The following is a 15,217-nucleotide window of genomic DNA, read 5'->3' as shown; positions in this document are numbered from 1 at the left end:
TAATAAATTTATTCAAATATTCACTGTCACCGTTAAAAGGTTTAATATTTGATAATTTGGATTTGAAAAGATCCCAATTCATTGCAGGAGGAACCATTTTGTTAGTACCAGTTTGTTCTACGTTATTTTCGACTAAAGAAATATTATTGAACAATTGAACTATGTTATCGAGATTACTAGAGTTTAATTCACTCATAAATTGATAATTTATTTTTTATTAATTATATACGTTTTTGAAACTTTAAAACTTAATAATCAATACTATCTTTCCGAAATCCAAAAAAAGGTAGGAAAGGCAAGAGGAGGACAATAAGGCACTTACGTTTCTGAAGAACAGGCTTTTAAAATCTTCTCCCTCGATGATTCCCTGTTACCTCCAATGTTCACCACTAAAGGACTATTGCACGATAATTGCTAGACTGATATTGTTCGTTGGATTCGCAATTAAAACGTTAAAGCCGTGAAGTCACTAAATTGTTTCACACTATCCGAAATTTTGTTACGCACCGTATGCCCGTAAAGGTTTTAGTGATTTTTAATTTCCACGACTTGCGCGAATCCTACTGACTGCGCCAATTTTGATTTTCTTAACGAAAAATTCATTTTTAAAAAATATATTTATTCAAGCAATTGCAAGTTTATTGTTAGCGATCGGAACAGAGGATGAATTATATTAAATGAAATTACAAGAAAGTAAGATTTATCTACATATATTGTTAAGTAACAATTTCTCAGAAAGTATAATGTTTCTGCTGCGCTTTCAAGTTTCCTCGATAAGCGGCGTATGTAACTTGATTGTGCTACTTTACTACAAAAGCAAAGAGAAGATCTGGTGAGCTGAATAACAGTATTCAGCGGTATAAAAAAGGTGGAAGAATTCTATTTCCTGTAACAGATATACGTTTATATGATTTGTATCATTCTACGAATTTACGCTTCTTAGTACATACGGAACCTGTTAACGAAATTCAAATAAATTAAAACTAATTTTAAACTATTTGTGATTCTTTATAATCCAGGAATGTTCGTAGTATATCGCAATCTTATGTCTCATCAGTTGCTTCTAATGTTTGGAATAATGTTGAAAAATTGAACTGGTAAACCTGAGATTCCCAACAGGAAGAAAGAAAATCAGTCAAGCAAAATCACAACAAAACATTCACATTAAACAACATAAAAATTCTTGAATCAACATGCGAAAAATACGTTCTGTTACATCCATATCACATCGTCAATTGGGAATAATTCAACGAGCGCAATAAAAAAATCTTCGCTCCACTATTCATGCCTCCTGCCACGTTACGAATCATGGTTCCAACCGTAAGGAAGAATGTTCACTATACTTTAGCTCTCTGTAAACTAGGTTGGAAATGAAGAATATGGGTGAAAAAATTATTAGGATACGTCGTGTAGTTTCCGAGAAATTTAATAACAAAATAAGTGCGCGACTCGGGATTTTACCAGGTTGGCGCTCGACGGGCGACATCACAGCACATCGCTCGGTCAGCTTGGTCAGTTCATTCGCGAGCGTTGGAAATGTCGCGTCGTCCGTACCTCTTATCACAGTTTTGCTAAAATGTACAAATACAATTACCAAGAGACTGAAATCGTCATATGTTGCACACTATACTTTTTCTACAACTGCACAAATTGAAAGAATAAAAGTAATGGAACTTTATTTTTATGATTAGTAAAACCAAAATAATACTTAAGTATCCTCCTAACTGTTAACTATTACTTAAAATTGTAGTTGATTGTGAAATTTTTACAATTTTGTATAGTTAAAACCGGAACGTCATTTCTTTATATGATATATTCTGTTATGTTAATTTTGGATGAAAATTGATAAAGAAACGTTTTTCTGGCTAATCAGTCCGTCGAAGAGCAGCATATTTTTTATATATCTCATAGAGTTCTCCCGTTACAGTAAACGTTCTTGCCTTTTTTGTTTTCGTGTTATCTAATTTCACAAGTAAAAAAAACCTACTAATTAGAAAAGTCTATGTTAATTCAAGAATAAAATAAAATTCTAAAAATAGTTCCTTCCAGAAATCTCTGCAATTGGTCTGCTGTTAATTTGTTTGATTCTTTAGGGACATAATTGTCGGATTTTTTTTAAAATATTGTGAAATGGATATTGTGACCAAAGTTTATTGTTGTGAAGATATTTTTTATGAAGTTAGTCTATAAGTATTAAATATCTTTATACTTAAATGTATACATATTTATATCTATTATACCTACTTTGTAGTTTGATTTTTTTTAGTATAGTTGTCTATTGAAAAATAACAAGGTTGCTATTATTATAGGTATTTATCCTGAAAACGATTCAACTATTTAAACAGTCTAATATCACATTTTACATACGTCTTTGCTTGAGAAAAAACCATAATAAGATTTTTTTATTTTTCAATAGAGCTATGTTAAATAGAAGCTGGTAGGAGAAAGAGTCAAACTTAGAAAGGAGACAGTTTCTCACAAATTTCAATTTTTACAAGAAAAAGTAGATTATATCCAAAAAATCTGCAGTACAAAAACAGAATAGAATATTTTGAGAAACTCTTGAGCAAAGACGAAGAACCGATTACTTCGATCTCAGAGAAAACCAAAAAACCAGAAGAGGTATTTGTGGCTTCCTGTGGAGACAAAATAGTAATAGTTTGAAGTGTCTGAAAATATCGAAGAAAAGTGAGGGAATTAATGATGAGAGATAATGGTGTTCATAATTCAACCTGACTGATAAAAGAGAGGAAAACAATAACATGTGCAGATATAGTTTCAGTTCGTAGTATAATTGATTCAGATGCGAATTAAGTTACTGAACTTCGAGAAGGCGTTTTTAAAAAACGAATTACACGTTGAGTAACGTTAATCAATACATTGACAAAACATAATCTGATACTATTACAAGTTTACAATATTTGTATGTTTTACAAAGTGCCTCGTCGGCGTTATGCAATAAAGCTTAATACACAGTATTCATTAACGTAACTCCTCGACTCTAAGAGAGAACTATGGGCAGTGCCGGATTAAGCTAGGGGCTTGGGGGGCTATAGCCCTGGGCCCCAGGTCCAAGAGGGCCCCATCATTTGGATATCATTCTGTATTTTTTGATGTGTTGATACCACAAATCTAACGTATTGATATTATTTTGTGAATTTTTCCGGGTTTTCGAATTCCTTAAGGGGGCCCCGTCATTATTTTAGCCCCGGGCCTTATAAATCTTAATCCGGCCCTGACTATGGGGATAGACCAGAGTTCGGCATGAGAAGAAAATTTTTCAAAACGTCTTCTTCACTTTCAGTTTCTCGTTCGAGTTGATTCTTCTTTCTTCTTATTTTAATTATTAGGTATATAACGCAGACTGTACCTATAAGATATAATAAGATTGAATAAAAACTTATACTTTGAAAATGAATGGGTATCGAGTTTATCTTCTCAGCTGACGTTTTATCTTCTTGAATAGCACTCATGACATTTTTCATTTCGTTAAGATCAACTGAATCCAAATGTATAGGTTTCAGGTTAACACTATCTGGGGTAAAATATTTTGTATGCCTTTGTTGCAGTTTTGTTTGACTATAACACTCACTATACGGGGTAATCACAATCAAATTCACAATTTCTGAATTTTCTGAATTTTGACTTCACTAATGGTAGACGGCAATTCTATGTACATTGAGAGTATTTCAATAACTGGACTTCGCAAGGTGAATTACTTTATATTATTGCTCTTCTTTTTAGTACTCGGCAGATGAATTCTTCTTTAATTATTTCTTGACACTTAGAGTTCGTAGAGGCATAGTTTTGCTCATTTAAAAGGAGAAATTTTGATTGGGGTAGTATGAGTTTAAAGTTTTGGTTTGAGGGTGTAGGTAAGGGGTAAATATAATAGTAGTTATATTCAAGAAACTCTACAATGGGTATTTCTAATATATTAATAATACTATTATATTTACTGTAACTTTTAAGATATTATCTCTGAAAGTATTTCATTTGGATTTGCTATGGAATTGTGGAAAGTATTCATTTTTGCGAAGCTTATAGCTACTTTGATTCTGTCGAGTATGTCATAAATGATTTGAAAGCTGATTGAAAATTGAGAAACAATTTGTTCAATTGAAAAGAAATGGTTAGTTTCTATCATTTCTGTTTTCAAATTCCGTATTTCTTTTTGTAAATCATTAATACGTGAGTTCAATATTTCTTGATTGCGGGATAGTAATCTGGAATTATTTTTGAATGATTCTAGTAATGTAATTTGAGGTGTGAGTAATGTTTTGATACTATTTTGATTATTAGATAAGACTTCAATAGCTTCGTCATATCGGATTGTAACTTCTTGATCTAAATTACCAGTTATAAATTTTATTGCTGAGCTAATTCCGTCAAAAAGATATCGTTTCGCATGTTTTCCCCATAATGGGTTTAATTGTTCTATTTGTAAAGTGATTTTATTTTCTATTATTTGAATTATGTGGTAGGAGTTATCAAAGTATTCTGTGAAGTTGAATATGATAGGATGATTTGAAAAAGATTGGTATAGGCTATAATATTGGTCCTTTAAATTTAAAAAGTGGTCGATTATATTTGTAATGCCTAGTCGTAAAGGTAGGAGGCCAGGATTATTGTTTAGGTTATAGAATTTGGGTGCATCTAATCTTCCTTCAACGGTCCAAAAGAGGAAAGTGAAATGGGAGGTTTTTTTTAGTTTATTTATGTGAACAATTTCTTTATGTGCTTTATTTTTTTTATGTTTAAGTAATTTTCCAGAAATTTCAACACGATTTCTGTCAAGTATATGAGTAATGTCGAAAGGACCTAGGAAACGTTTATCTTTTTTATCTCGTTTTTTTGGGATTATGCTAGTATACAATTTGACTAATTTAGATTTCACTATTCGAATCACCGTTACTATTTCGTTTTTGTAAAATTTTTTCTTTGTTTTCTTTTAATTTTTCTTGTACGTCTTTATAAATATGATGTAATTTTGTTCAATTATTATCTGAATAGTCATTATAGAAAGTTTGGGGTATGAAAATTTTGTTTGGGTTTCTAGAATCTGTATGACCAAAGATAAGTTCATAAGGGGTGAAACTTGTAGAACTGTGTATAGAATTATTGTAACCTATTATTACGTAATCTATTAAATCATCTTCGTCGGGGTAAAGTTCTCGTAGTATTCTAAGATGTTCAATCAAGGTCGAATGAAATCTTTCTGCTACAGAGTTGGATTCATGATGACCAATTGTGATGAACAGTATTTTAATTGTACCTTTATCTAAAACAATTAATTGTGGTCCTCCGAACGATGTGAAATTTTTATTAGAGCTTTACTTATAATAACAGCTGTTTTAGAAGGAATTGCTTGTGCGAATTTTGTGAATGCATCTGTTAATAATAGATAAGATTTTCCGTTGTAAACGAAAACGTCGATGTGTATAATTTGGAATGGTTTTGATGCAGTTTCAGTTAACATTAGGGGTTTTTGTCTAGCATATTTATTTTTCTGACCAATTGTACAAGAATTAATTTAATTAGTAATCGTTTTTTTCATATTTTTCTATTATTATTTTGCTTTTAATTTTTCGAAGGTTTCTTGAATTCCTCTGTATGTGGTTTTGCTTTCATGGTAATTTCTGGGTAAAAAGATTTGTTCTTCTTTATTTGATACAGTATTAACTAATTTAGTGCATTTGATAAGTCTTGGTTGATTTGAAGAGAAATGTTTCAAATAAACTCTATTAAAATCATGATACAAGTTGTCTTTGTTAAAATAAAGATAGAATGTATTGTTAAGATCTGTGTTCTCTACTAAAAATTTGAATATAAAACGTGTTCGTTGTCATGTCCTGGAATTTTAACTTTCGTAATCTTGTGATTTTCGTATGTATCGTGAGAGATATCTAGTTTTTGATATAGATTTGGATATACTAAAATTTGGTGAACTTTGTTATTAATAATTTCATCTAATATAGGAATTCTTTGGTTAGGTTTCAAAGTGGTTTCAAAAGCTAAATGAATAGTTGAGGAATTGGAGTAGAAGGTAGGGGTAGAAGGTTTCGTCCAGTCAGGTTCAGGTGTATTGAGTTCGTCTCGTAAATTTTGAGGTATATTAGAGGTATTTTTAGGAGGCTGTAATTGTATGCCTGAGATAATATTTATTTTTGATTGACTTTGCTCATCGGTAGAATTGTTTTCTTGTTCTAAAGAGTTTTCGAACTCTCGTAAGAATTCTAAAATTTCGCCATTTGCCTCACCAGGGTTATTAATAATTGAATCGGTTTCTAAAGCGTTAATTGGTATTCTACTTAGACAGTCAGATACAACATATGAAGATCCACGTTTGTATAATATTTTATAGCCGTATTCTTCTAATTTCAAACGCCATCTCACTAATTTTGAGTTAGGTTCTTTTAATTTGAAAAGCCAAGTTAGGGGTTTGTGGTCAGTATATATGTGAAACTGTCGTTCCTACAAATAAGGTCGAAAGTCTTTGCAAGCTCATACGATTGCAAGTAATTCCTTTTCAATCGTACAGTAATTGATTTCTGAATCGTTCAGGGTTCGTGAGGCGTAAACTATAGGTTTGTCATTTGGAACGGTACCTTGTGATAATACTGCTCCAAGGGAATAGTTACTACTGTCGGTTGTTAGAATCATTGGTTTGGAAAAGTCTGGATATTGTAATATAGGATCGTTTGTTAGAATTTCTTTACAATTTTGAAAAGAGTTTGTAAGTTCCTTACCATGAATTATTCGCATTCCTTTTTTCAAGCATTTCGCCAATAGATTGGATAGATAGGCAAAATTTGGTATGAAACGGCAGTAATATCCAAGAAGTTCAAGGAAACTTTTGATTTCGGTTTGGGTTTTGGGAATCGGAAAGTTTTTGATTACAGAAATTTGCTCAGGATTAGGTTTTACACCTTCGGGGGTAATTATATAACCTACGGATACTATAGATTTTTGAAGAAATTCGGATTTGTCGAGTTGTATCTTTAAGTTAAATTTTCTCAGTCTGTCAAATACTTGTTTAACTCTCTCTATGTGTTCTTGAAGAGAAGTACTGTAAATTAGGATATCGTCAAGGTAAACAATACCGGTTACGTCAGTAAGTCCTCGTAATACATTGTCCATTACGCTTTGAAATGTGGATGGGGCATTCTTGAGTCCAAAAGGCATTCTCTTGAATTGAAAGTGACCTTGTGGGGAGGTAAAGGCAGTTTGGGGTACGTCTTCGAGGTCAACTTCGATTTGGTGGAGGCCACTAGCTAAATCCAAGGATGTAAAATAGTTAGCTCTTCCTAGTCTGTATAGTTTTGGTACCATCCAAATAGGTGCAGAAAACGGTGAAGTAGATTCTTATATAATACCTTCTTTCAACATTTTTTCCATTTGTCTTCTCACTTCTTCTCGATGAATTTCCGGGAGCCGATAAGATTGGACTATCGTCGGTTAACTTAATTTTATATTTGATTTCTTTGGTAAAACTAAAAGGAATACCTTCGCAATAAAAAATGTCTCTGTATTCATAGCAAAGTTTTCTTAACGCTTCCTTCTTATATTTTTTGAATTTTCTTTCAATTTATTATCATTGGAATAACCTAACTTTATTTCTAATTCTACTTCCATTTTTTCTAAAAAAATTACTTCAACTAAATTCAAGAGTTCAATGTTGAAAGGTTCATATCCAGCTTGAAAGGGTTCTCATTTGAATTTATTGCTTTTAATGTTTCAAGACCATTACCTAACTTTTCGTAATCTAATATTCCAATGCCATTTTTATAATTAAGTGGTAATTTTACAGTTTCTTTAGTACGACCTAGTATTATTAAAGAATAACTTCCTATATTTTTATCAGAGTCTGTAAATCTTGTAAATTAAAAATATTGAACAATGAAATATATACTACCTCGTCGTGGTAACGAATATTATGAGCAGTTTGAATATTAAATTTTTCGATAAAATATAAAATATATAAAAATTTATACACTAGCTTCGGATTTATAAGTGACTTTGAACTTCCTGTGTCAACTAAAAATTTTGCATTTATTTCTGGAATTTCTTTAAATGGCAGATTTGTTTTTAATGCGTTCAAATAGATTAAGTTACTTCGCTTGGGCTCGTGAAAGTATGAAAATCCTGAGTCTGATTATTTGATATTTCTGTAATGTGAGCATCTGTGTAAAAATCGTCGGATTATCTACATAAGAATGTTCTGTTTCCTGTGTATTATAATTGTTTATATCAGCATTATCGATATTTTCATAATAGTTTGGATTTTACGAATAAAATTGATCATGAGAATCAGAATTATCTACAGCTTAATTAAAAAGTTCTGCAGATGTGAATTTCGGTCTCGAATAGAATTTAAGTACAGTATTTCCTGAAGAGATGTCGATTGGTTCTGGTTTGAAATCTTGGGAATTATTTGGGCGATTATATTGTGGATTATTAGGACGAATATTTTGAGGTTGATTAAAATTTTGTGGTGGTTGTGAGAGTCTTTGTATTGGGTTGAAATTTTGGTTTGAAAATACTGGATGACGTTGAGTTGAATAGTTGTTATTTGGACGCCAATTACTATAAGACGGATTTGTAGGAGAATGTTGTGTATACCTCGGTGGGTATGATGCTGGAGGACGAGTTATTAAATTAGTTGCAAATATTGGAGGGGATGGTTGAAATGATTGTACATTGTTATGATTTGTGGGATAATGATTGAGATTTTGCATTCTAGTGTAGGTGTAACTCTTAAACTAAGTTTGAATGACACATTTGAATTCAAATTACCTAATCTTTAAGTAGAGTACAAGAAGTTTTCTTCTTCTACAACTAAGCTCATTGCCTTTTCTAGACTGTCAGGTGATCGTAAACGTATGTTAGTTTGTATAGGTAAAGGTAAGCCATGAACAAAAGTTTTTAAAGCTAAATTATCGTAGTTCCTAAAATGTAATCGTTTCTCACTTGTCGTCTATATGTGAAGTGTTTAATTTAGAAATAATGAGGCTCCTAGAATCTTGGGATCGCATACCAAAACTATAAGGGGTTTCATTCTTAAATGGTTTTAGGTTAATAAGATCTTGAACTAAACAGTCAATGTCTCGTTGATCTCCTTGTTTGATTTCATCCCATGTTTTTAATTCTGTGCGCGAACCAATTAATATTTCAGCTCTACCTGTTAATTTTCCTATAATAGCTCTAAGTGAAAATGTGTTTAACGCATTATCTGAATTACTAGCAAACGCAGAAATAAAACTTTCACAATTACCTATGAATATATTAAGCGTATTAGGGTTTCCATCAAAATTTGTAATTGAATCTAAATATAATTTAAGTAGTTGGTAGTTTGTACGTGATGTGATCATTTTTAAATCTATATTTTCTAAACTATTTTCAAAATTATTATCTTCGCTTGGTCAAAAACTTAAAATGCTTTCAAATAATATACTTATGTTTTCTACTCCAAACTTTTACTTCGCTCATCAAAATATACTAACAATTTTCATATATTTATATAACTACTAAATGGTTGAATGTGGAAAAAGGAAATAATTATGAGTACTTACGTTACAACTAAAGCTATCATATTCTGGAGGTGTCGTCCACTGGAACCGCTAGAATCGCTCGATGTCCACTCGAACTATCTGCAGTTCTTCGATACGCACTCGAATTCACAGTTTCCGAACACAAAATCGAATATTCCGGTTAATCGTTGAAACAGAAAATTTCCCGTGCGATACGTTAAATTTCCGAAATATCCTACTGACTGGGCCAATTACGTTACTGAGCTTCGAGAAACAAAAAACAAATTACACGTTGAGAAACGTTTATTTAATGCATTGACAAAACAGAATCCGATACTATTATACAATTAACAATATTATATGTTTTACAAAGTGTCTCGTCGGCGTTATTTAATAAAGCTTAATAGACAATGTTCAGTAATGTAACTTGCGGTTAACATCGAAAGCGAAAAACATTTTTTCAGAAACTATATAATCCATTATACCACACATAAATTACAATATATACACTAATATTACCGTAATTTACAATAATTTGATTTAATTTACACTAATTAAACTTAATATTACTTAATGCATGGAGAGTACGGACGAAACAATATAAAACTCAGCAATCATAGCGCAAGCCAAATCCTTAGTAAGTAAAGGCAATTCACTAGAAAGAGATTTGGTATTCAAACATGCCAGCTTACTAGCATACTTTTTCGCATGCGAGTTCAGTTGACGATACTGTGGTTATTTGAATGTAACATATTTTTCTTGTTGATACCATCATCTGCATAACTGTATGTAATTTGTCATACCACTTAATATTAGGTTCATGAACGTCGTCGTCCCCAATGCTAATGCCTATTGAATCCTTCACTTCCTTTGACTGCTTATAACAAGTTGATCTATAGTTTTTGATTTTATTTGTCACGTCTTGAATTGTTTGTGAATGTTGGTAGAATTTCTTAATTTTCAATATGCTTCTCGCTTATTTTTATTTTTATAATCATCATACAGAAAATAATAATATGAGTGATCAGGATGTGAAGTGTATGAACTTAACAACGGTTTTCATTGACGAATTGGAAGACATATTTGAAGATATAATAATATATCTTCCAAACGGAAGAAGAAATGAAATGGGAATCATCTTCGAATGGGAGTGGATAAATTTGATGAATTACTTTTGGAAATATGGAAGATACGTTTTTATAATCAACAAATTCTACATTTCAAAAATATTCCTCATTTATTTGAGGTTCATAAAAGGATTGGTTTCCTTTTCAGTCCGCTTGTGTTATTATCTGCTCATTTTTATTTTATTTTAAAACGATTCACAAAACAAACTGAAGAAACGTACTTTATATGTTCACACCTGCCAGTGCACTGGTACTTTCGGACCCCCACTCTTCACTAGCACGAAAAAGTAGAGTACGCTTGCACGCCAATACACTAACACCAGTGATTGTTCACACATATTATTTGAATGCTAGTAATTTGCTAGTAAAGTACTCTGCTGAGCACTTTGACATCTCCGAGTGAGCCTTAATTTGGCAGGAGCAGATTTCCAGCGAGCGGTGCGTTGTGTAGTGACGTAACGCTCCCGACGCGGACCTGCTACGAACCATGAAATTTACGAGAATTTGTCTGTAAACTCACCAATAATTGATCTTCCTCAATGAAACAAAAACTAGTGTATTTGTATAGACATAATATTGTAAATTTAAAAACGGCGGTACTAATTTATTAAGGAGCAAGACTAGCTATTAGGTAACAAAATGTATTTTGTTCAAAAAAATTTTTCAAAGAACTTCAGAATAATTCTTCATGAGTGTGTAACTAATTGAGTGTTTTATTAAAATTGATTACAACGTCACGATTTTTGCTGGATATGGTCCTATCCAATAAGTTTGTCCCGAGTCTTAGATAATTACTGCGCTCCGAATTTTTATAAATTCGTTGCTATTAGTAGGTTGGAATTTCTGGGATTCATACCCACCAACCTAACCTCTAGACTCTGAAGTAGATAATTTGGTTATCCTTACGTGCGTCAACCAGTGTAATTACGAGCATAGAAGAAAGATCCCCTAGATACACCTTATTAGTAAGTAATTAAAATAATTAACGCTGATTTGGGTCCCAAAATTTTGGAATATATCGCCGATTTTTTCAGCATTCTTGATCAGAGGAGTCTTTACCAGATCGCCGTGATCTTAGGGGCGCCCGAGCGCCACTTGTTGCGCGCCCTCTGGCCCGGCAATTTCAATGAAAATGCACCCGTGTTATGAAAGCGGGCCTGGGCGCAGTGTAACCCACGTAAAAAGTATTCCAGTTTGCATACCTACATTTCTCAAGGCAGAGCTCTTCATAAATAAATGTTTCTAGTTTTAGCAAAGAGAGGCGCGGCTCACACGAGCAGTTTTTACAATAGGAATTTCTGTTCAAAATTAAATAAACTTTAAATCACAAAGTTATAAAGATGATAATTATGGTAATAGTGAGTATCCCATCGCTACCAAAAGGCGCATGCCGGCACCTGTTTTATTTGAAAACACGCCTATTATCGTTGCGAACTCGACTTATTAAGAATAATAAATGGAGCTCACATTGTTTTATTCATACGTCTGCGGGCGGCATTTCTGAAAGGACTATATGTAGTGTGGCGTGCCGATTATTCAGCGATACCGTAATGCGTAATTGAGTAAAAATATTTGACAGACATGTTTTAGTGTACCCACCTAATTATTTCCAGACAAATTTTTGTACTTTTGAAAATAGGTTGTTACTTACAAGGTGTTAGTTTACTACAAAGACAATATGTGATAACTTAAAGTGTTGTTTGTGCATATTCCATTTTAACATTACTCAACACGCTTAAGTACTTGAGGGTACTATGCTGATGATTGGACCCGGGCGCTACATGAACTAGAGACGCCTCTGTCCTTGATTCGTTTCATATTTGATTTGATTTGATACAATTAATATTTTAACTGGTATATGGGGTATTCATCCAGACTTACCAAATATTTCAAAATATTTTGATAAAGGCTTAAAGAAAAGTCGAAACATCTTTCTTTCAACAACTATCAAAAAAAAAGTAGTTTCGAAACAGAAGAGACTTCGAGAACATTTAGATGCAAAAATATAATATATATATATATATATATATATATATATATATATATATATATATATATATATATTTATGTATCTAAATATTCTTGATTATGTGTCTCTTATGATTCAAATTTAGTTTGTTTTAATAATTTCTTGAAAGAAACATAAAAATTGACGTTTCGCCTTTTCTTTCAGTATTTATCAAAATATAGACTATTGATAAAGACTTGAACAAAAGTCAAAACGTCAATTTTTACCTTTTTAAAAAATTATCAAAAAAAACTCTAGATATTTATTTATTTTAAAAGATAAAAAATTGACGTTTCGACTAATTTTAAGTATTTATCAAAATATTATAATTATACTGACAATTTGCGTATTTATATTAATCAATAGATCATCTACATCATGAACATCAAAATAAGAATAAAATCAAAAGAGAAATTTGTTCTAATACGAAAAATTAATTTTTCCATCAGTTCTTAGATCTCAAATATGTAGCAGTACTTAATCAAATTATTTGTAATTTTATTGGAATTTACAAAATAGAGCTATAAATTTTACTTAAATTATTTAGATCTTTTTTATCATTTATAGCTTTGTCATTCTTATGAAAGTGAACCATTTCTAAAAACTCTCTTTTTCGTGTATAAGATTCCGTTCCATGAATTTTTAAGTCTTTATAATTGAATTTATATTTTTGATATTTCATGGTTTGTTAATGCAGTTTAATTTTTTTATCGTATTGATGACCTTTTAGTCTATTTTCTATACATTGAGAGGTCTGCCCTATGTAGACAGCGTCACAATTAGTACATATTTGAGATGTAAGGACTGAGGAAAAAATTAATTTTTCGTATTAGAACAAATTTCTATTTTGATTTTATTCTTATTTTGATGTTCATGATGTAGGTATTGATTAATGTCAATATCATATTTTGATAATGACTTAAATTAGTCGAAACGTCAATCTTTTAAAAATTATTAAAAAAAGACTAATTTTAATACAGAAGATACAGATCTGAAATCTAAAACATTTAGAAGCACCAATACATCAAGAAGTCCAAGGAATAAAAAGTTAAGGAAGTTAAAGAAATATATATATATATATATATATATATATATATATATATATATATATATACAAGTTATGACCACTAACAACATTAAATATGTTTTTTCAGATAAATTGATTTTCACTATTTTTAAATGCTTAAAGAGTTGTTAACTTTATTACATAGTGATCAAATAATTGGATTGAGGTTTTATTTAATACTGGTCAACAAATCACTTCAAGTAAGCTTAATTTTAAGTCTTTATTCTGTTTCGTTATTTTGCACAAACAAACAAGGTTAAAAATTTACATTTATTCTTTAACATAATAGTAATTCAATATTTTTTATTTTGTATAAGTTCATTGAACAATAAATGCGAATAGTTAAAAAAGGCAGTTTACCTTAATTTAAACAAAGCTGTACTGATTATCAACAGCGCGAGCGGAAGCTTCAGCTTGTATTTGTTCTAAAGATGTCTCTTGAGTTCGAACACTACCATAGTGAGTTTGAACCTGAAAAAATTGTCCAGGTTCTAGAGGTAATTACAACAGGATTTCCAGTTTCTGTTCAGGTATGAGTTGTGAGTTAGGTGTAGATAGTATATATTATGAAAAATAAAATAAAAATTGCGAACGAAAATGTTTTTAACGAATATTAACACCGTTATTTGCTGTAATTTTTTATAACAACATCATTTTATAACAAAATAGCTAAAATATGAATCAAATCTAATGAAAATTATTATGGAATAATTTGATACGTACTTATAATTTCAGAATTACAAGAGGATTGTATCATTTGTTCACAATTGCCTAAACTCTTGGGTTTGGTAAATTACTAAACCCACTCTATATAATTTAATATAAAATATTTCAAAAATAAATATTTTGAGTTGCCTCAAATGTCATTATCAAATACTTTGTAATTAATATTTTATTCATATAATTGTCAGTTTGCTTCGCCCAATTGAAATTCCATATAATGTCATACTTGTCAATTAATTTTAAGAAGAAAAGTTCTTATATAGTTCTATAGTTATCAAAAAAAATCAATTTTAAAACAGAAGAGACCTAAGATCAAAAACATTTAGATGCATTAATATAATAATTATTAAAGAAAAACCAAAGCAAAAAGTTATTAGAAAATTTTAATGAATGGGTATTTCTCAAGTACTGCGCTTGGCTAACAATACACCACTTATTCCAGCGTTGAATACATTACTTAAATGCTAAATGCTTCTTTTATAATAATTTTCTTCTAAGTATCGGGAATAATGTTAAAACGTTTCCCTTTTAACACATTTTTCATTTTCAGAGAGTCAGAAGTCACAAATGAGTAAGGCAGATATATGAGGTAAGAAGACTTTTAGCAACGAAAAACTAATTAATCATAAACAATTTATGGCAAATTAATATTTTCTACTGAAATAAGAATCTCTATCTGAATAGAATAATCATTATGAATACAAGAGTTTCGTGTAAAAATCAATTGAAAAATAAATGCTCTAAATGCCACATTAAGATGGAA

The 15,217-nt window shown here is 30.8% G+C and overlaps 1 protein-coding gene across 2 annotated transcripts in view; it reads right to left on the bottom strand.

Annotated features, from left to right (window-relative positions):
* Window positions 1-13,937: 13,937 nt before the first annotated feature.
* Window positions 13,938-15,217, bottom strand: part of LOC130896016 (SH2B adapter protein 1) — a 110,931-nt gene continuing 109,651 nt past the window's right edge. The window contains exon 7 of one of the 2 annotated variants that reach the window (XM_057803745.1): window positions 13,938-14,202. In XM_057803745.1, coding sequence (XP_057659728.1) covers window positions 14,098-14,202 — 105 coding nt within the window. In that variant the 3' untranslated portion in view covers window positions 13,938-14,097. The remainder of the gene's footprint in view (window positions 14,203-15,217) is intronic. The other variant, XM_057803746.1, reaches the window with a different exon arrangement.

Source organism: Diorhabda carinulata, chromosome 6 (genome assembly GCF_026250575.1).
Source record: "Diorhabda carinulata isolate Delta chromosome 6, icDioCari1.1, whole genome shotgun sequence".
In the NCBI taxonomy this organism is placed as follows: Eukaryota; Metazoa; Arthropoda; class Insecta; order Coleoptera; family Chrysomelidae; genus Diorhabda; species Diorhabda carinulata.
Note: the sequence above shows the minus strand (reverse complement) of the source record. Positions and strands in the feature narration are given on the sequence as shown.